Here is a 23,428-nt window from a genome sequence, read left to right as displayed (position 1 = left end):
CTCCCCTGAGACACTTTGTTTCATTTTATTTCCTCCCTGTTGCTCTTAGAGTGTCACTTACAAGTTAAGTGCAAACAATTTCTCCATAACATTCAGCAGAATATCTGGAATGAAATTTGTCCCAACTGAAAGCAGAAGCAGCTTATTATTTGGATCACTGCTTGTAACGGCTGTAGTCTTGCATTTTTCTGCATTACTGAACAACTTAACCAATACCCTGACACCACAGAAAGGAGAAATACTGTGTCGATGCTCTCTTCAAGCCGTCGACTGCGATGGCAGCTGAAAATAAAAGTAATTTATTAAGATAACTGAAAACAGCAGGGTTCTATATATCTTACGAGAAAGTCAGCTCCCTCTCACTTTCTAATGTCTTTGCATCAGTTGCGTACACAAACATGTGCCATCGCCTCTAGGAATAGTCTCCATCTGCCTCCACACGCTACAGATAATCATTAAAAACGGGGAAAAAAACGTTAGTGTGCAGTATTTTTTTTCCAAGCTCTTTAGATTTGATGCTGGGAGCCTATTGGCATTTGCATCAGTGTATTGACTCCCTCCACTTTATGTGCTGTCTGTTTGTGGCCAGGTGGGCAGCAGAGTCGACTTCCAGTGCCAACAGGGACACCTTCTGCAGGGCTCCACCACCCGGCTGTGTTTGCCTGATCTCACCTGGACTGGCATCCAGCCTACATGCATCCGTGAGTGCTCACTCCTTCTGCTCTCTCTGTATATGAGTCACTCTCCCACTCTTTGTTTTCCACTAACCCTTCTGGCATCCTGTCAGTGTTTATCTATAATGCTGGCACCTCAGACACTCTCTTTTCTTTTTACCCACACCCCCCCACACTCGCTCCATTTCCCTCCTTCCAGTGCGACTTCTCTCCCTCACTCAATCCTGCCATAGCCTTTGACCTCCCAGTAGATTGCAGCGCACGCCTCAATCAATCTGCCATCCCAGTCATTCTGGGAGTGAGGTGTTGACCGTGATTACTGTCACTCTGTTTGAACTACCTGAACTGTCGACCAACACCGAACTCGGGCTGTGCAGTTCAGCCCAGTGGGTTTGTCAAGCCAAGTGCTTTTCTAAGTTGTAATGTGATTCTGTACCTCAGTGGAATCCCCCTCAGCGTCTTTCATGGAAATATTCAAATCCTTGATATCGTCGGCATTTTACTATGTTCGTACTGCGACAACACTTGAGCTATGTGATAAAAAGGGGATTCTCATGATCTTTGTAATCGTGTCTTCATAATCATCCCGAGATGTAACACCTACTTATATTTCCCAGACACATTTCTGCTGAGAAAGCAGAGACCTAATACCTACACTTCATTCTGTCTGATCTACTCTGCAGCACGGTGTTATTTGTGAGTTTGCGCGTGTGTGTGTGTCCATGTTTATGAGTCTAGGTTGGAGGAGGGGATGTTTTAGAGGGATTGTGAAACCTTGCAAATGTGTTATGTCATGCACAACATTTCACTACAGATCACAGCAACAAAATATTCACAAAACTCTCACTTTTACAGTCTTATTGTCATTCAGGGAGTGGGTCCTCTAATTTAAATTTTATAAAACGCTCATTTGAACAGCTGACAGCAGAAATAAATCTAGGACAGCACTCCTGCTCAGCCTTCTGTCACCCGACAGCTCCTCAGCTCCTGTTCCACCTGTATCTTCAAACTGCTGACCCCATCACCGTGTTCCCTCAGGAATAATACACGAGGGTGCACATCCCCTGGCTCTTCCATGGCATTTATTGCCAGTACTGTGACAGGTCGCACCAAATAAAAGAACCATCAAAGTTAGTTTAAAGTCAACAGTATTAAAGGTGCCGGCAAACTCCTCAAACTGGCAAACTAGCACAGGAAAACTGAAATCCTTCGTCTGGAGAAAGGTTGTCACTTGAGAGATGTTAGCATGCACATAAATGACTGATACACAGTGGATAATATACAGTTTCCTCTAGAGGGCTGCGTGTACTGCATCCACAATCTTTTAAATGTTGGGATGGCAAAATCCGGTGAAAAAAGCTCTTTGTCTTTGAGCTTCCAAGGAAAAAGGAAAATACCCACAATAATTCAACAGAAACCACTAAACAAGAAGATGTACTTCGAAACTTTAAAATGTAATTTTCTTTGAGTCACTTTCAAGTTGCTCTTTTTTCTCCCCTGAGGAAACCTAATGCATAGTAATGTGGCCTCTATTATAATGGTGATGCATGTGTGGATTCAACCAGTGCTGTTTTTGAAGGCTTAATAACCAGATCTAAGTGCTCCACTGCCAAACAATCCTTTCTCCACTCCCAATGAAAATGACTGACGTTAAACTCGCTACTGCTGTGTTTGAATGCGGTAATTTATATCGCACAGTAAGGGTTAATGGCTCGCCTAAAGAGCGACAAAACTGAACATGAAATTTAAAGCAAAGACTGAGTGATGAAACACTAGAAAAAGAGGGGCTTAAATCAAACAACACATGTTCACAGCTGATGCAAATGGATTCTTTGCTCCCTTTGGATTCCATGTGGTTACTGTAATTAGTCTCAAAGATGCAGCAGCATCTTTGCCAGGTCTGTCTCTGCGAAGGCGTTTCAGGATCGGCTCTCTGGCTCCGGTTCATCGTTTCAGAGGACTTGAAAATGTATTGATTTTGCTCTGCCCTCGTCCTGTCATTGTTACAGTTTTAATTACAATTTAGAAAGGTTTTAGAAAGGTTTGTTTCCTAACTTTACACAAACAATAGCAATATTTTGTTGATGAACAAAACTGATGAATTCACTCCTGGGAAATTTGATTTTCATAACACATGAAAAACACATTAGTTAATTCACTGGCAATTGGTATAAACAGCCGGTACTTTTTTTTCGTTGAGATCCAAAACATAAATCAATAGGATACTGTGGATTGCTGCTTTAAAATGAATATATAAATGTAATCTCTTGATGTATGATATTATTTAGTAAATTCATTTTTCACACACGATGAATGTGCACATGTATAGACCCAGTGGACTCAACTGGGCTTAAGGTTCTTCTTTGCCCTCGGTCTTTCCCCTCAGAGCCACAAATCCTCCAAAATACCTTTCTCTATGATTAAATGGTCTTCTGCTACCATGAAGACACTTAAAGTGATTTAGAAGTGAAGCTAACCAATCTTGTACTGCTGGCAAAAGCAAAATCTCGGAGGGATTACCAACACAATGAATGTAATAGATGCAATGGACACAAGTCACTGGATGTTAATCAGGTTATCTTTCTATCAGATTCATATTTTTCGTCAAAAGCTACACACCATAATCCACACCCTCTTTGTGTTGAAAATCAACATAATCCTCGTCATTCTTCTGAACTGCGGAGCAACAACAATGACATTTGGGAATTTGAGCTAGTAGCAAACCATTAGTCTGAATATGTGAACAGGAGACACAAAAGCCAAACTAAGCCTTGTTTTTTTTGGCAACAGTAACGTTTTCAAAAATTCCAGTTCTAATTAATATGACATGACGTGGAATTTGTTCAAATACCTACATTCATTACTTTGTTGTCTACGGTGAATGATGAGCGATAGGAAACATACATAGCAACGCTCTGTGAAAAGGTGGATGTGGAGGTACTTTGATTGGTAGATAAGATTAGTGCTATATAAAAACAAGAGTTGTTTCCATCTGCTGTAGAGTTGGAGATTCTTGCAGGACACTATTAAGGACTTTTAACGACACCGTGGTGGCTTCTACAGTATTCTATGCCATTGTTTGCTGGGGATAGAGAAAGAGAGTGACAGAAAAAGACTGGTTATAAGATCCAGCTCGGTCCTGGACTGCCCTCTGGATTCCACTGAGGAAGTTTGTTTTTAGCGGGAGGATTTTAGTGAAACTGAATGCCATCATGGACAACACCTCTCACCCCCTACACAGCACTGTGGGGCCCCTGAGCAGCTCTTTGAGCAGCAAGAAGGAACTCTACCACACGTCCTTCATTCCCACTGCTGTCAGACTCGACAACATCATCCGGAATGAAAAATACAATCCTGTGGGCTTTTTTCTCATGTCACTCTACACTCTCCACTCTTCCGCACTATAACGGAATATGTCATTTTGTACATCAGTGTCCTCTGCACATTATCAGTATTATACCTAGTGGGTTCAAACCATTTATATTTGTACCTGCATACCTTTCTATGTGCCTACTATATTGCATATATTCATCCTATATTGCGATATATATGTATGTATGTATCGTAATATAGGATGAATGCTTGTGCAATTATCCTGTGCCACGGCACTTTACTCAATACATTTTCTATACAAACCACTTCTGTAGTGAAATCAGTATATTATGTACATATTCTGCATTTTTATTATTTTATTTTATTTTTTTATTCTTTAGCCTTTTTATATTGTTATTGTCTTTTCTACCTGCTGCTGCTGTAACAAATTAATTTTCCCCCTTGTGTGGTAATAACGGTTAATCTCATCTCATAATTTTCTGAAGCAACGCGGACACGTTGACCTAAAATAGCTTTTAAGAAAAACATGATAACATTTGAAAAGTTAGCTTTGTCCTCATGACCATCCCCTGCTGTGGGAGTCTGCTGCTGTCCAACCTCTGGAGAACTCCAGCAGCAGGGCTGCCTTTGTGCATCTGCCTCTATATCTCTGTTTTTCTGTGCCCCTAACTAATGTACTCCGTCTCTATCAGAGACACCAACTTCAAACAGAGAACATTACGTGTCGTGGTGTGACAGAAAAAAAGTGAAAGTGTCTTTTGAGGACTGGTGTAATCTCAGGAGTAAAGCTATGCTGTGCTGTTTGAAGTGTAAGTAAACATGGCACTGTCAGCAGAGCTTGATGGGGGATATGACATATAACAATTCATGGCCTTGTAAGTGTCTTCTGTATTCATGGTCTACAAACTCTACAACCAACCTGGACATGTGCTGGCAGTTTGTCATTTAAATTGGTTACATAGAGTTGTACTCAGGCAGTAAAAAGTGACTTTAGTTATTTATCAATTTTTTAGGCCTCCAGACCTCCACCCGACAATATGAGGCCGTTCTTCTTGATTCTCGCAGTGTAAATTGAATCCATATATGCCAGATGTGCGGAGCCATTGAAAAAGCTCAGGGTGGCACATAGTTTACTCGTACAGTCGTCCTTGAGCTTTCTCTATCAGGATTTTTTTATCTATATTAAATTATTATAGTCCCTTTAACTGAGGTGGATAGTTGCCAAATTTAAACACTCAACTGTAATTTACTGCACCTTAATCACCCTGAAGAGTAGTGACACTTTTATTAAGTCAAACAAACACATACTGATATTAGCTTAAACACCAGTAAAAGTAATATCAAACAATGGGAATTTCCTGCAGTCTCCTCTTAAAGCCATGAAACTGGGTTTCATCCTGGCGTCCCCTCCACATCCTACTGCCACTAATATCATTAAGACGCCATGAAGGACCGATTTTCTACTGTGACTCACTTGCAGCTGTCTCCCATTTGACAGCTTGCAACGTACTCTTTCACTCACAGGAGTTGTTGGTGTGAGGTGATTTGCATATATTTTTGTTTTGGAGAGAGTTTGTTGATGTGAAAAACTAAACTAGAATATTCAACCCACTCATGAGAAAATGAAAATATTTAATGCGGTTTAGAGGAGGCCAGCATTTTGGCAACACAGCGTTTCAGCCTCTGTACTTGATTTCTGATCCGCTCTGATTCTTGGAAATAAAGCTTTGCAACATTGGCCTAAAGCAGCATGTCACTACCTACCTGTGTTTTTGAGACCGTATAAATGGATAAGAGGAGAAAGTAAAACTCAAGAAAACTGAATTATAGTCATACATATTTAGTGTGTTTGCTGGTTTCTGGGGAACATTGGGGGCATATAAATCCTCCTATTGTCCAAATATTACCTGTCAAGAGATCTCACTTCAGCTAAAGTTAGTATTAGTGTAGGCTCAGGTTAGTAGGCTAATAGTGTTTATGGTTGATGTGCGTGTGTGCGTGTTACTGTTGTGGGGATTACCGCAGAGGCAATCTTGCATACGTTTGCAGGCATTTATGTCAAATGATTTGGAGCAAAATGATTGCAGAGTTGAAAGATGGATGTGGTCTGACCTGTGACTACTCCTGTTATAATGTAGTATTGACCACATCATAGCTCCCATCACATGATGACAGGCATGTTGCTTACTTCCAATCATGGAAAACACGCTTGCAAGATTTACACATTTTCACACAATTTTGAAGCTCTAGTCTTTTGATTCATTTAAGAAAATCATTCAGCTTGTGGCAGACTTCGAATGGGTTCGGTCAGACCTGTTTGTTACAGAATTATAGTGCGTATGTACATTTGCTATGTAATGCTAATTTTAAATAACTGAGATATCGTGTTCTCTTAATTTAAGGCCTCTTTATTTTGAAAGTTACAACATTCCAAAAACAGGCAGTGCACTTCCCAAGCCTTAGGTGTTCATTTTAATATAAGACCAGAAAGTGGACATATTAGTATCAGTATGGTCTCTAATAGCTCCCTGGACTCCCTTAAATCGTAAAACATTTGTGCTTCCCTTTATCCTCTTTTTTTTCTGACCCTCTCCCACCTCTCTGTCTCCCACTGAGTGCTTAATTATCTTCCTGTCTATCTGTTTGTGTGTACGTGTGTGTAGACGTAAGTGTGGATGTGAGCGTGTGTACTAAGGTGTCTGCCCTCTGTTTGCTCTCCAGCTCACTCCTGCAAGCAGCCACGCAGTCCTGCCAATGCTGACGTTGTGGGTCTAGACCTGCCCTCCTACGGTTACACCCTGGTGTACACCTGTCAGCCAAGTTATTTCCTCTCCGGGGGTTCAGAGCACCGTGTCTGCCGCTCTGACGGCAGCTGGACTGGCAAGGTGCCTGTCTGCAGAGGTATGTGGTTGCCAGAGGTCTGCGGGGGCAGATGATAAAGATGTGGAGGAGGTGGGGGATGCAGTAAAACTTGGGTGAAGGGTAGGGAGTTTAGAACAGAGTATACACGTGTATACACTTAGCATTTAAAAATACCTCCTGTGTGACATTTGCACTACTTTTTACTGAATACAATGAACACATTGTGGTTTTTCTGATGTTATTTGTAAACCCACTGCGTCACTTCTTTCATTATATTGTCTTTTAATATGCTCCTGTCGAGATTCTCTATTTAACTTGACGCTTTAGCAATGTGTTGATCGGTAAATGTTTGTTAGAACTGAGCCACCAGAGATCTTTAAAGCAGGCACCATGTTACAGAAAAGCAGTGATTACTCCTCCAACATCCTCCAGCTGTTAAGCTTTGCCTTGTGTAGCTACACATTTGTGACATACATATTTATGTTCTTCTGCAGTCGGCTCCAAATCACATGAGAAGACTGTCAAACACGTACCAGGGACACCAAGCCCAAAAATAAATGGTGAGTTTGGAATTTCACAAGCTGTTCAACTGTTGGCCACAGAAATCTGCGGCTCTGCATCTGTCTGATCTTGAGAACGAGTGTCGGCTACAGGAACTTATTTTTGAATAGTACAGTTTCTCTATGTCAGTGCATTGACTGTGCTCAAGAGTAAGAGCTGCATCTCTGCATCCGGCCGGTAAGTTTATTTTATAGTTTGGTCCACAGATTTAATCACTGTGTATCTCATAGTCGTGGTACTGTGCTTTGAAGTCTGGGAAATGATTAGCTCATAATGAAAACACATTGGGAGAATAATCCACTGTGCATTGTTTGTATCATGACCATTACATGTGCTGTTATCTGATTCCTCTCTGAGTAGTTTAGAATGAATAATTGCTACAAAACATAATTAAATGTCAATATCACCAGGGAATACTAACAGACACAGATAATATGTGCTCTATCGTCTAAACCCGCAGTAATTAGTCTAATATTAGAAAATCTTGGAACAGCCAGGTAATTTCTTGTAAATTGTACAATAATAAGTGAATGTAAACTGCAAAGATATTACTTTTTATTTATGACGTAGATGTCCAAGGTCTTGAGTGTCAGTGAGCGCTGATACAACAAAGAAAAATCATTGTTCAGAATTTAGACGCTAACATAATTATAATCATTAGCACTGTGTGTGACTTGTGTCGGAAAGTCCAGCTTCTAATTTGACAAAGTAATGATTCACATTAACCTCTGCTGTTCTTTTTGATTGGTGCTAATCAGCAATTGTTATCATGTGAACATGCTAAACTAAGATGGTGAAGATTATGAAGAAAATGTAATTATGAACGTATTAGCATGCTACAATTTGTCAGTACTGTAAAGCCTCCCAGAAGCAGCTAGTGTGGATTTAGGCTGTAAATATACTTAATATGATAGACACACATAATAATAATAATAATAATAATAATAATAATAATAATAATAATAAAAATCTAAACCTTTACAAAGCGGCTCAGAAATAAGACAAATACAACCAATAATTCAAAAATAAGCAAAGACAACAAGAAAACTAATACTATGTCATATAAAATAAAAGACAGCAAATGGTATCACCAATGAGATTTAGTGAAATATTTTAACGTGTTGGTATTGTTTACCCTTGTAAAATAAAATGTAACCTTTCCTTATTGAGTATCATGATAAGTAATAAGATACAGCGCTAGCAAAGTCACTCAACTGGAAAATAGCGTTAGAGTCTCTCTTTTTCAGCCTCCTAAAACAGCTGCTTAAAATGATTTGGTAAATAGTGGGTAATTATTCTGACTGGTATTATGTTGGTACTGATTATAAGCAGTCACCTTTTTATTATAATTCCCTGGTAAATAATTACAAGCAGATAATGAGTGTGCGTTAATAACAGAGATAGAAAATGTTTTATCGGTGTGTAACTATTAAAAGGTTCAGCAGAGTTCAGAGTTATCTCTGTCAGAATAGATTTCGTCATTATCATTTAAGATTGAATGAAATAAATGAACAGATCGTCGACAGCTGTTTGATATGTTGCTTCTGTTGCCATTTTGCAGTGGGGGTGCAAGTATTTAGCTCAGGTGTAAAATATAATATTGATTTCACGCTGTTTGGAAAAAAGCACATTTGATGCTGCTGATTAGTTTTTCAGTTATTTGACGATGTAATATAATGACTTCTGTCTTTTATTTCTCTCTCCTCAAGTTCCTGACAACGTCTTTGCCCCTGATTTTGTCTGGAAGGGCTCCTACGATTACAAGGGCCAGAAGCAGCCGATGACTTTGACAGTCACAAGCTTTAATGTTTCGACGGGAAAAGTCAATGTAACTTTAAGCGACAGTAGCATGGAGTTCCTGCTCTCTGGTGAGTCATTTATAAATCATCCGTCTTCTACTTCCTCCCCTCTCCTCCTCCTCACTACCTCTGTGTGTCACTTCCATTTATTTTAAGGTGCCTCATGTCAATCATGCATGAGAGTTGGAATTAACTATTTGCACTAAAAACGGATGTATTAGTCTGCACTGACGGACTAAATGTCCATTCAACACAGTCTGGTGCCCGCCCCTCGTCCCGCTTCTCTACTGTTCTTTTCAATTCCTTCCATCACTTTCCTGCACTTGTGTTCCTCATCACTTTCCTCACATCATTTCTCTACTTGCCTCTTGTCCTCTACCTTGTAGGAGTGTACAAGCGCCAGGAGGCACGGTTAATGCTCCTGCTGTACCAGATGAGAGCACTGGCCCACAGCTCCATGAGCAGGATTACTGTTGAGACCTGGGCAATGGATGGATTTGTGAGTATACATTGGAATTGGAAGCAGCTGGCAAACGATCTTCTTAGAAGTAACCCAGAGCTGTGACTGTCTTTTATTTTATACCTTTATTTATTTATTTATTATTCAGTCTAACATACAAGTAGAATATTGTAGGCAACACCACTATTACGAGACAAAAATAACCTTCTGTGGAATGAACCAAGCCAACGTTTGCTCGTTATTAGATATAGGAAAATTTCATATCAAACTGTCACAAGCAGAATGGTAATTTCCTGGCTTATTGTATTTACATATATTGATATTGGCTGTGGATCGGATGCAGCCGGCACTCTGTATGAACCGCTCAGACACAAACAGGACATCTGAGGGAAATGGAATGACTGCAGAATACAAGAAGTTCCTCCTCTGGGGAACAAAAAACAAAAACTTCAAGGTCCACTTAATAAAAACGTGTGACAGGTGACTGCACGCAGCCGAGCTATTGATAGCATACTGCACCGGGTTTCAAAGAAACAAGCTGTTATTTTTGAATGTAGCCTGACAGAACGTGTGGATGCTCGGACTAAATTCTGTGTATATTTACTTTTTGATGTGGTGTGGAACAGATGCACTACTGTCTCTGGTGCAGTTGAAACAAAACGTGCGTCTGTTTTTTCCACCAGGTTTCAGCTGAGCCCGAGGGAGGCAGCTACGTATTCCAAGGCTTTATACAGGGAAAAGACTACGGACAGTTCGGACTGCAGAGACTTGGTGAGTGTCATCACCAGATACTGTTTGTACCATTACCAATTCTTCTCAGGCCCATTTCTTCACAATATAAATATCGTAGCATTCAGTGAGGGAGACAAAATAATTCAAATTTTAGTGTTTTTTTAACCATGTTATTCAGTAGTTATTAGTCAAACCATTTCATACAACATGTCTGCAGTTCTTATTTAATTAATTGTTGTCATAGAAAATCCTAGTGCATTGCCCATTCTAAACCTGCTTGTTTGGCATGGGCTGTTTAGTTGGCCTGTGGTGATGCTGGTTGCTACAGTAGAAGTATATACAGTAATTAGGCTGTGGCAAGTAAAGACTGGCTGCAGAATTCTGAACTGGAGAATCACTTGTCTTTTCCATTGCTGTGAACGTGATGATTGAAAATGTGACTTATTACAGAGCATTGTTTGGTTTAGTCAAAGTTTATTTACATTGAAAGTACCATGTGTCCAAATCACACCAAATCTTACACTGTACTTCCTTGGACCCTTACCCATGCCGGGTTTGAAGCAGATAAGATGAATTGTTCCTGAGCTTTGTAAGATGCTACATTCAGATACAAAGAGATTTCTGAAATGAGTCGATAGATGAAAATATAGCGGATGTAAATAATATGATCAAATTTGGCTGGGACATAACTCTGTGAGATACATTATTCTCCTTCTCACCTGGAGAGAACAGGTTTGCAAGAATGACAAAACATTTTATGATATATGTTGTTTCTTTAAATACAAACAAAGAACCAAAGGAAGCCTGGTTTGTTTTCTCTTGCACCTATTACTGTAATAGATAAAAGGTCCGGGCTAATTTACAACGCTCACTTTGTCAGCTAGTTTAAAAAGGTTTAAATAGTTTTCAAAAAGAATAATATTTGCTCTGTGTTTTTGCGTGTTGCCCCTCGCACCTGCTGTCATCCACCGACTGCCCCAGTCACACAGCAGAGGAGAAAACCCCCCCACACATCATCGTCCTTCATTTCTTCGTGCTCCACGTCACTGTTATCATCCCGTTATTGTCTTCAACAAGATTATCACAGTCGCAGATCATTATCAGTGTGAGCATCACGGCTGTCGTCTTTATCAACTGGCTGCTGTGTCTCTGAGTTGACATCATTGTGATAATCTTCCTCATCATCATCATCCTCCTCATCATCATTGTCATCATCAGCATATGATACGTATCTTTCTATTATTCCTTTTGTTGCCTACATTTTGTTAATCTAAATATTTTCTTCATGCTCATATGTCATGTGGCTAAATGTGTGTTGTTTCTTCAGGTTTGAGTGTGAGGGAGAACGTGACCCTCGCCGACCCTGAAACCAGCGGCTCCACCAACAGCAGCTCTGTTGCTGTCGCCATCCTCGTGCCTTTCTTTGCCCTCATCTTCGCAGGCCTCGGTTTTTATCTCTACAAGCAACGGTACATAGTCGACCCTGGTGCCTCCACAAGAGGCATGGAACCCAGATTTAGCAGCTGCTGTATTCTGCATCCGTTCGGATCCCAAATGAAAAAGAAAGTGGCACATTTCCACGAGTCTGTGTCCCAGGTTGAGTTTTGAAGTGATTTAACACAGATGTGATGTTGAAAAAGTTTCAGAAACAGATTCATGTCGGTTTTGGTTGAGTCAGAGGAGCTGCACAGGAAGATGAGGTTGACAATTCACTGTAGCCCTGTTCCACGGCCTCCTTTACTGTGCCATGGTTCCTCACTGGAAACAGTAGCTTACAAGTGAGGTGCTTCAAAGCATGATGCGATAATAGTCAACACATTCTAGACCACTTAACACGGCAATACAAGTCCAAGTATCTGGATATAATGCTGTATTTAAACATACAAAAGTACAGCACAGTATGAATGTGTGATTGCAGTATTGACGGAGGGATTTGTCTTCATTTAAACAGATAATCTCCCAGAACAATACACACACGTCGATCCTGTCACATGCAAATTTTGCACTCATTATATTAGTTACCAGTGAACTGGCATCGCGCTCCTCTGCTCTTTTCAACAGTAATTACCATTCAGCCTCATTTACCTGCTGCAGCTGTCCCCAGCAACATAATGAAAACATGTTTATTGAATTGGAAGGAGCGGTGATAATTGGGACAACGTCTCTCAACTAATGTGCAACCTCATTTTGGTTTCTTCCCCAGGAAAACAGATAAGGCGCAGTACACCGGATGTTCTGTCCACGAGAACAACAACGGACAGGCTACTTTCGAGAATCCCATGTACAACACAAACACAAAAGCTGCCGAAGGGAAAGTTGTCCGCTTCGACCCCAATCTCAACACCATCTGCACCATGGTTTGATGTCTACTGAGTATACGAGAGAGACAAGACTTACATATAAATATATATAAATATATATAAAAATGACATATTTATATTTTCCTTACTTCTGATGGCATACAACTAGGACACAAAGAATTGCTCAGAAACTTAAGCACACCTTCGGCAACACTTAAGTTGCGACTGATCGTACACGGAGGGTAAAAGATTAGAGAGACGGGGAGAGGAGGCTCCACACCTTTCGAGATCTTCCTGTTGTTTTGTGGAGAGAAGAGTTCTTTACACTCTGTGAGTGTTGGCTTCATGAATAAAAAAGAGCCTCTGGCATATAGATAAAATAGAGTATTTTATGCTCTGTAGTATAAATATAGAGGGGTTACTCCACAATGCAACTCCTCTTCTTTTTTTCCAAGAAAACAGCTCAGTCGCAGACCCTCTGTTTGTTTTTGTCTCTGTGTCACATTTATCCTCATGAGGGTTGGTTTCTCTAGCGGAGGTGAGGAGCCTCTCAACTGGGAGTTGATCAGCCTAATCTTCAGAGTCTGTTTTCCATGCAGGCAGATGTGGGAGAGGTAATGGAGAAGTAGAAAAGCAAATGGCTCTTAGAATAGCGTCGGCGCAGTTCTCTGTTCAAGGTTATGTGGTCAATTATACCTGTTAATTAGCTGGTACCTCCGACTGATGAAATATATGGCCAGGGATTTAATTACTGGAGTGCAGTACTTATTTTCAAATGTGACTGGGTATGCTCGGGCTCCTATTGTTACAGTGCAGGTGATCAGACAAGAGTAGAGTTCATTTTCTTATTAAGGAGAGATATATTCAACATTATAGAGTTTATAATCAAGTTGTCTGCAGTGATTTAGTTTTTGACAGATATGTTCTTTAAGTATGAGGACTTTTATAGCTGACTTGCTGTGGAGGCAAACTGTACCGCTCAGCATATTGATCAAATGAGGCCAATCATGCATCTATTTAACTGATCCTTAAGTTATTGAAGGAGTTCTGACACCTGATTTTCTTTCAGGTGTTTTTTCTCTTATTGTTATTTCCTTCCGAGTGTATTTGTGTCCCAAATAAACCAAATTAGGAGTGAATTAACCCCAGCCCCGAGGCTCTAGATATCAATACTCTCAAAGTGGGAGTTCCTATCCTAATTATTTCAGGTTTTATTGACTGACGAGGATGAGCATAGCCACAGAAGTTTATTTCAGCGTGGATGTCTGTGACTCAAAGTTCAAAGACGTGTCAGTCCTGCAGCCTGAGGACAGACGTATCTCGCTGTCTTGTTTTATGTTGATCAAAATTTGAAGCATCTGCCTTACTTTCTAGGAAATCCGAAATCAAACAAGTGCAACCACCGCCTCATCTCTGTTTATCATGAGCGCTTTTTAATGTTCTTTATTTCTTTGGGGAAACCGAGTTGCTGAACTCTTGATGTTCACTCCTACTCTGAGGCCCTGGATGAATTCAGACCTCGGCCCGTCTCATTGACACCTACTGACTCAAGTGGTTATTTCAGTGTCTTACTGAACCATCAGCTTCTGCCAACAAATGTACAGTTAAAGGAGAAAAACGAGAAAAGAATTTGCACACTTGAACACGAGCCTCCATTAGTGTTGTTCTGTCATCCAAGTCCATCCATGGTTTCAAAGTAAAAAAAATATATTTGACACTGTCATCACATTTGTACATCATTGCAGTGCCTTGGATACTGTATGCGCATATATTTTAAAGAAGACATGTACTCTCTTAGTGAAGCTGTACATCAGTGTCGTTTCTCTGCACAGTTTTGCATTGATTTCAATGTCAGTGCTGCTGATTTATTTAAGAAGAGATGTGTTGGAACAGCAGCTCCTTGTTTCATGGTTTCATGGTTTCATACCTGTGCATGTCGGCATAAAGCGATCCAGTATAGCAATTGCTGCTATCGCACTTTGTACCACTCAGTTGATTCCTGTCATTGCCGTTACATTTTGTACATTTATACAGTTTTGATACTTGATGGCATTCCTTGGCAAGATGTCTTGTGTTATCAATATGTAATATATTTTGCAAGTTCATATTTCTTATTGATGAGAAAAGAAATGCATCTGGTTAAAAAAAAAACAGTATTCAACAAGTCAGTCTCACATCCGATTCCAGAGTAGAGTAGAATACTTTTAAATGTACCACACACTTGTTTATCCCATTCAAGATCCTGTGTATATGAATATGTACATATTACAAAACTTTTGTAAAGAGATATATTTTTTATGCAAATAAAGCATTTGTAAGTTATTGAATATGTTGTGTAAAATCCCACATGTAAATGTCATTTAAGATCAAAAATGTTTTGTATTTTTTCTTTATCAGCAATGTATAAATCCTTAATTTATATATAAAATATAAAACAGTGATCTCCAATGTTTCTCTTGCTTGGTTTTGTCTCTGTGATCCAACTCTGCTACAGTGATTACAATGTGAGGAGAAGCTGCAGGAGTGAGCTGAGCAGAGAGCTGCTTGTTTAACATTCAGTCTGCTTCTTCAGTCCTTTGCACCTTTACTGTTATTTTAATGAGTTTCCACCTGATGACCACTCTTTGGTTAAAGCAAAAATAAGATTTACACTACCATCGCTGCTCATGGGACATTTGAGATCTTTAAACCCTAAAACGGATACTGCGCTTAATAATCTTTGTTTGAGCAGAAATTCACTCTTGACTTAAGAAAAACTTTTTAAAAGAAGTGAAATTGTACAACTTGACTCTGAGTTCCACTTCATCTCTCCACACATGCAAGAGCAGTAGAAACTGCAGCATTAGCAACGGTGAGCTGAGTCTCATTCAGCCTGCTCCTCTCTGTGTCTGGGCTTCACAAGTGGCTGAGAACTGAGGCTTAGAGGAAGAGCTGCTGCACAGACAGATGACATTTGATTGTACTTTAATATGCATCTATTGACATTGCTATAGTTCTTTATTTGCCAATATTTTCACATTCTATTATCTACCATTGGACTGCATGCTACAGCAACAGTCTTTTTAGCATAGTGGCCATTCTTAACATGCCTGTGTGAAAAAGGACATGTGGCCTCAGCATGTGAAAAACGGCTGCAGGTCTCTGAAGCTGCTTCACCTCTGCTGCACAAAGAGCTGTTCACCTATAAATTCAAAGCTCGGCAAAGCTTGACTCAGAACCCAGAACTGGAGAATCAGTTGTTCAAGTCCTGAACGCGCTGTTGTTTGGATGAATAACGTCCCAGTCACCACTGATACCGAGCACTGTTAGCCTGTTTATTCAAAGTTTATTAATATTGAACATATCACATGTCCAATTTGCACCAAATTCAGACGGCATTAAATGTAGATGCACTTCCTTTGGCCCTTAACAAAACACCAAGTGTGAAGACGATGAGATGACTCGCCACAAGCCACATTTGACCGTGATACTGTTCACACGCCTGAAGAGTTTGTTGGTGTCAGAATATCAGAAATTACAGTGAGGAACAAATCACCGGGCTTCAAACATCTCTTTGTGACAGACTGGATTGAAAGAGGTGGATACCTGCCATGCACTTGAGGAGATGGCCGTTTGTCAGGACGTTATGTAATGAAATATAAGATGAAGCTAATTTCGGCAATAAAATCCGAGATGAATGGCAGCGCGGTGACAGAGATCACAGAACCCTCGATGAGTCAAGTAGAGGAGGATGCTTAACGATCCAACAACATGCACTTGACAGGAAGTGGTTCGATGTCACACTCAGGTTAAGCATACACTTTAAAGTCTAAGCCTGGGATTTGTGTATGGATTTACAAGTACATGCCACAAGGATTTTTCCATTCTCCATTGTTTCTCTGAAGTTTCTCCGGAGCTGTATCAAGCAGATTCCCCTCACAGGCTGCTGATGTCATGTAAGCTGGTGGAAGGTCCGACATCAAATAGGCTTAGTGTGTTTGTTCCAAATGGGTCCACGCTCAGTATAATTCACTATTAGTAACACTTTCTAAACACTGACTTGACCCCCTGTTTGCCATTAGAGCAGCAGAGCTTCATTAGAGCTCTTCTTCCTGTGCCGGAGAATCCCCAGAGGAAGCTCTGTGGCGTTCGCCGGAGGGCCTCGGCAGCAGCGGCGTGTACCATGTCATCCCTGCAAATGCTCAATTGAGATCTGGTGACTGAGCAGGTTAGCGCAGTAAGCTGATTTCACTGTCCTGTTTATAGAGGGTTTGTGGGTCTTGTGGCGTGGGCATGTGCCTGCCAGAGAAAATCAATTTGCAGAGGTGCATGTGCGGCTCCGATGACGGGATGTTCCTGGCTGCCTGTGATGTGTGGATACCCCGTGGCCTTCCTCCACTTTGATCAAGGGGCTGAATGTGGACCGTGAAATCTCACAACAGCACCAGCCGGCGTTATTGACACATTGCTTGATAGATGGGAGTGCTCGTGTTTTTTTTTCAATACACACGTTTTCTCCCCAGCGTGAAAAAACAGTAACTGGTATCGATCTTAACGAGCCCCGTTGATAGATTCTTAACAGTTTTTCGCTTCCCATAATGCATTTCTCTGGAGTTTGCCTCTTATTGAACAACGCAGCAGGAGATTCTCCGCTCAGACGCGCTCATAACAACACAGAAATCTCTGGAGTGTTCGGGTGCTGGGTGGCACAGCCGGCAGAGACGGGATGGAACATGGAAAATCCCAAGCGGAGATCATTTTAATCGTTTTAATCACACTAGCGGTGGCCCTCGCCAAAAGCTCTTTTGACGTCTTTTACAGCTCGGCACTGCCTTTCTATCCTGAGATCTTTGTATTATTTCTTTGTTGGTTATTTATTTATTTGTTTAATCGACTCATGTTAGACACATCACCAAACCCACTCGCTCATAGTTAATCCCGTGGAGGCTCTCCAGATGTATTTTCACATCGTGTCATTAAGAGATTTTTCAGTTGGGGGTTAGCAGATGAAACTCCGAAGAAAGTCCAGAGCCTCTCTCTCATTCAGCCCCTCTGCAGGATGTGCATAGATTATAGTTCTCTGCATGTGTGAAAGCAGCTGATGTCTTGAGAAGAAAAAGTTGGTTATGTCTCAGGTTAGTGTTGGTTTCCTTCCATTGTGCTTGCCGAAGCATAAGGAGTTGTGTTTGCTTCATGGATCTCCTGGCTGTGATGTCGTGGATTGTCAGTTGACTAACTAGCCGTCCTCTTGCTGCGTTTCTCATTCTTTCACTAATGAGCCCCTTCCAGACGTCCTCAGTGTGGTGGGCTGCTCTTGATACAGATGGGAAGCTTTTGAGAAAGGAAAACCCCAAGGAGACATCAGTAAGAGACACACTTACATACAGGTGCAACTATCTCAAGTTTATGTCTTAATTGGGACCAGGACTCATTTGACTAAAGAAATCAAATCCCAAACCACCTCAGAATCTGCCAGACTTGTAAGTGTTCTTAATGATTTGTGTACTAAGTAGCCGCGCTTCCAATACTCATAACAATAAAACTCATGTAAAGGTTATGTCTTGGAAAATAGAGTGGGGGTTTAATATTCTGTGGAACAGTTTCATAGAGCATGACCTGGAAGAATTATATAGTTTAAAAAGCGCGTCTTGATCTTAAAGTGGATGAATAATGTAAAATGTCCCATAACCATTTGAGCAAAATCAATTTTTAACTCAGTTTAATCACATGGGCTCCAGGAAGTAGCCTGCAGGAGATTGAGGACGTCTGGTTGAAATGAGTTGAAGAATGTTAAAGTGTCAACAGCATCATGAGAGCAGCTCAGAGAGCAGCTGTGTGCTGGAGCTTAATGTCACTGAGACTAACTTTACTATGCTAACAAAGTATTTGACAATTTGAGAAGATATTTCTTTAAAGCTTTATTGAAGTACACAACAGGCACAATTTTCCCAGAAATATACAATAATGTGTGGCTTTGCTCAAAGCTATAGAGTTTACATTTAACAAGGACAGCGATGTGCAACTTACTGAATCAGGAAATGTGCATTGATGATGGATGTTTATTTGGCCCCTGTGTAAATTATGGCCCCTGATTTAAAAAAAATCCCAGATCTTCCTCTGATGCAGATTCTTTGCTTCTGCTCTCCAAACTGTGGTTGGATACATTTACTCACATATCACATAAGGCTCGACAATTCCCACTGAATGTGAGCACAAAAACAAAGCCAATCCAGGGAACTCTGTGTCGACCCCCAACAGTAAGATCCTCAAACCTCTGTCTGGTGAACACCAGCTCATGACCTGTCTAGTTCCATCCCTATGTGAGACATGATGGTGGTAGCATCACACTGTGTGGCTGCTCCTCAGCAGCAGGGACAGGGAGACGAGTCGGTACCCAGGGAGGGATGAGTGCACGCGACCTGACGACTGGGGCGGCGGTTAAACCCTTTATAACTTCTGTGGAGAGACTTCACAGATGCTTCCTAATCAATGTGACAGAGCTGACAGGACTGACAGGAAGAATGGGATCAACTGCCCAAATCCTTGTGAGCAAAGCTTATAGAGACTTTACCCATGACTCAAAACGGTAACTGCTGCTGAAGTGGCTTCTGCGAAGTACTGAGTTAGGTTTATGAACACTTGTAAATGAGAGATGTCAGTTTTTGATTTTATATAAATCTGTTCAATATTCCAGACTCATGTTTCATGGGTTAGTTTTATGTTTCAAGTGTGAAATGGGCTGAATACTTTATGCAGACACTGTATAATCAGCCACAACAAATCATACAATTCACAGCATTATTGTTGAAAACATTCTCACTTAGCTTCTGCAGTTTTCCTACTTTTCTTTCTGAATTCACAGAAAAGTTTTATTTTAAAAATAAAACTTGGAGGACTAATGTGACATTCTGGCGGATTATGCTTGATGTCTTTCTGGCTGAGAGTTAAGGGAGAAGATATCTGACTCAGATATTTTGTGTTGTCACTGTGAGGTTGCCGGGCAACTAACAGAGACATCAGCAGGAACCAAGCAAGAAACAGTCAGATGTCCAACGTCCTAAAAAACATCATATTGGCTTTGATCCTGGTTGTTATTAGGGATTTCAGGTCGACTTCGTACACAGTATATAAAGATAGAAAACATTATAATCCCTGATAGTGAAGCCCAGACCCCTTGTCTGCCCCCTGAAGGCTGGTTATAGTATTTGCCTTAAACCTTGTTTCTCCATGTTAGCAGATTGGACATGGGCTAAACCATAGACTATATATAAAGATGGACATGTGTCCACTTCCTCCCATTAACCAGGGTCCTACCAATGCACATGCTCAATCATGACATTTCACACCAACTTTACAGTCTCAAATACCCAATTAAAACCAAACTGACTTTTTCCTTTGGCCCGTGTCTCGTCGACTAACATGGACGAATCTGTGTTTATGACCTACACCGCAGCCAACAACCAGATGGAAACCAAGATGCTCTCGCTTCATTTTTTGGAGCCGTCAAGGTCGTCCGGCTTTACACAAAGTTGACGCCAAATCCCCCAAAATCAAAAGTACGCTTCAGATAGATTTTTCTTGAAGATAGTTTCTGTTATTTTAGGTGTTTCTCATCACACTGATGTTTGTTTGAGTGTTAATTTTTCAGGTAAGTTTATTTTTAAATACTTTGATGCTGTAAAAAATGTAGCAACCATGGAGACTGTGGCTCTAAATATCATCATCATCACAAGATGGCAGCTCTTGTATCCAGGATATGTTGGTTTCTTTTGTACATTGGGAAGAACCGGAGATGTGTGATCCATCTTTATATACAGTCTAAGCTTTTAATCCTGATGCAAGGCTCATCTAAAACCTGTGATCTGCTGCAGCTTCGCCTTTAGTGTACTTATATGAAATTGGTATCAACTCCCAGTGAAACACTCGGCAAGAAAGAACATCTGAATATTTCTCAGAATGTCAAACGATTCCTTTAATTTATGTAACTCGATCACAACCTCAGAGCACATTTCTGTCTCATTTAATCGGCTCATTGACTTCAGCTAACAAGTTTTCATTTTAGCTTATTTGTTCGCTTATTTGTTTATTTGTTCCTGCTGATGTCTCTGTTAGTTGCCCGGCAACCTCACAGTGACAACAGCCGAACTGTCAATGCAACTTACACTTTACATCTGGCACAAAGTCAAGGTCACTGTGACCTCATAAAACAAGTTTTTGGCCATAACTCAAGAGCCTACAACAAAACAAAAAAGAAAACTCCACAAATGTCAAAGCTCAACTTAACCTTGACATCACAATGTTCTGCACAATGACCTCTCCGGCCATCCTTTAACTCCATTACTCTGAACCATAGAGGGAGAGATTGGGACCATTTTTCCTGCAACATAAGTGGTTTGTTGAAGGCACACAACCTCGAGGCGGTAATTGTAGTTAGCACTGCAGGAACCTTGGGAAATCACAGGTTTGTGAGTAGCCTACATACAGATGATGCACATTAAATCCTACTATAAATAATGTAAAAACATGGAGGGGTTGACGACTCTGGGCTTAGTCAAAATAACCGGGGAAACATATATAAATACCACTTGCCTGTAGCTCGTCATTCAATCTTTTCTGTACATGTAGAAAATAGCTGGAAGCAGGATTACTAAAGTCACCAGTGAGCCTGATCCATACGACCTTGATATACTGTACCAACACAGTGGGAAAGCTCGTTTCAGCACATGCCAGCTCCGATCTAATTGCTCACAGGGTGTCCAGCTTAATAGCCCCCCTGTCTGCCGCAATTAATGGTGGAAATTTTCTAAATTAGCTTCTAATGCTTTGTGACACGCTCCTGAAGGAAGGAGAGTCAGTGTGATGTGGAAAAAAACAGCTGCACGCAACAGATTTCCCTTTTTCTTTGTCTTTGAAAACAAATTCCTTTGACCAGTCACATCTGTCACACACTTCACCACAGAAGCATCACTTCTCCCACGAGGCAAAATCCCAAAGACAAAAAACCCGAAGCTGGTGATACGCTCGGCCGTACGGAGGATGAGCCTCACGAAGGGCGGTTTGAAAAACACACTCCGCATTTCTGTAATTCCATCAGCTCTCAAGGCCTCGATCACAGCAGTCATGGAACACTCCCACACCTCCCAAACAATTCCCCTGTAGGAACTTACACAGAAAATGAAAGCCCGTAGCAAAGCAGCTGGCGTTTGATCACTCTGGTTGGCGAGTGAGTAATTGGGCTTCCTCAATGAAACCACACATGTAATATATCATCGAAGGTAGCAGAACAACCGAACAGGATTTCTGTTCTCCCTTCGTTTTCTTGGACTTACATGTTGATAATACTGTAGAAACAGCCACTGAAGCTACATGTCTCATCGGTTTTGTGTAGAAAAGTCAGTTCAGATGTCACACACACACCAACACACACACACACACACACGCAGCAACTGGAAATTATTTGTTTCAAATTTTGTATGAAATATAAAAAGGAATTTTATCGTGATGCCAAGTGCTTCATATTTACAGTACATATATGATTCTACATTTTATATTTAGAAACCAAGAAAATAATAGAAAGTGAAATCAATAAACCATTCCGTGCACCGTGCTCTGTCTGTGTGAAGCACACGAATGATCGGAGTAAATATATAAAGTGCAACATTTTGAGAAAAGCTTGAATTGGGGACAAAACCGCTGCCGTTATGAGTTGTCAGGGACCGAGCAGGAAACACTAGAGAGCCACAGGGTTTCTTGAACAAAAGGTTGTTTTTTAATTTGGTTTTTCTTAAGAAAGTGCCAAAAAGATAAATTTCACAAATCGTCAATTTCTTATACTAGTCTCCTGTAACTGCTGGAGACCAGGTAACAGCATCACAAAAAAGAAAAGACCCCACTCAACTGAGATGGGGGAACATATGGTGGCGGGTCAAGCCACTCAAAATCAAAGAGGGGGATAAACTTAAACATACTAACATTGAAAACAAACTACAGCCACAACATAACCCCCAGTACAAGACCATATAATATTAACTAAGGGAAATTAACTAAATATAAATATCAAACAATAATCAAGGATTTAACAACTACAAATCAAGATAATGAAATGATGTCCTTCCCCATGACAACACGACACATGGTGCAGTCCAATTAGTATGCAACCCCATTTAAGGTTGCCTGCTGCAGCTGGGCCTCCTTTTGCTGAATGGCCAGATGACTCCAGCCACAACCCCCAGGAACTGGTAACTCAAAGAAAATGTAATTAATTATCACAGAAAGAAAATATTTAATAAATAAAAGTATGTTGTATGAAATCAAAATGTGTCCAGTTATTTAATAAATGAAGGGTGGGTGCGTGTGTAAAAAGAACTAAGCAAATTAGGAAGTTACCACCATGTTACTGAGTCTCAGCATGTGTGGTTGCTGGTACGGCCATCACATACTCCCCCTCTTCAGAAATCTCGCTCTGACAGCGAGAGAGATAGTCTGCCGTCATATTGACTCTGCCCGGGATGTGATGGACTGTGAAGCGGAAGGGTTGCATGGCCAGGTACCATCGTGTGATGCGGCTATTGGTGTCCTTCATCCTCTGCAACCACTGGAGAGCCTTGTGATCAGTCTGCAGAGTGAACTCCCTCCCCAGGAGATAGTACCTGAATGAGTCAATAGCCCACTTCATCGCCAGGGCTTCTTTCTCTACTGTAGAGTAGCGTACCTCCCTTGGGAACAGCT

At 40.8% G+C, this 23,428-nt stretch overlaps 1 protein-coding gene across 2 annotated transcripts in view; it reads left to right on the top strand.

Moving 5' to 3' along the window:
* LOC133013799 (CUB and sushi domain-containing protein 3-like) overlaps window positions 1-12,784 on the top strand; it is a 212,376-nt gene extending 199,592 nt beyond the window's left edge. For both annotated transcript variants that reach the window (XM_061080848.1, XM_061080847.1), the window contains 8 exons: window positions 590-701; window positions 6,729-6,908; window positions 7,364-7,429; window positions 9,140-9,298; window positions 9,616-9,728; window positions 10,373-10,460; window positions 11,749-11,890; window positions 12,625-12,784. In XM_061080848.1, coding sequence (XP_060936831.1) covers window positions 590-701; window positions 6,729-6,908; window positions 7,364-7,429; window positions 9,140-9,298; window positions 9,616-9,728; window positions 10,373-10,460; window positions 11,749-11,890; window positions 12,625-12,784 — 1,020 coding nt within the window. The remainder of the gene's footprint in view (window positions 1-589; window positions 702-6,728; window positions 6,909-7,363; window positions 7,430-9,139; window positions 9,299-9,615; window positions 9,729-10,372; window positions 10,461-11,748; window positions 11,891-12,624) is intronic.
* Window positions 12,785-23,428: the final 10,644 nt, after the last annotated feature.

This window comes from Limanda limanda, chromosome 11, assembly GCF_963576545.1.
Source record: "Limanda limanda chromosome 11, fLimLim1.1, whole genome shotgun sequence".
Taxonomy (NCBI): Eukaryota; Metazoa; Chordata; class Actinopteri; order Pleuronectiformes; family Pleuronectidae; genus Limanda; species Limanda limanda.
This window is presented reverse-complemented; position numbering and strand designations above follow the sequence as displayed.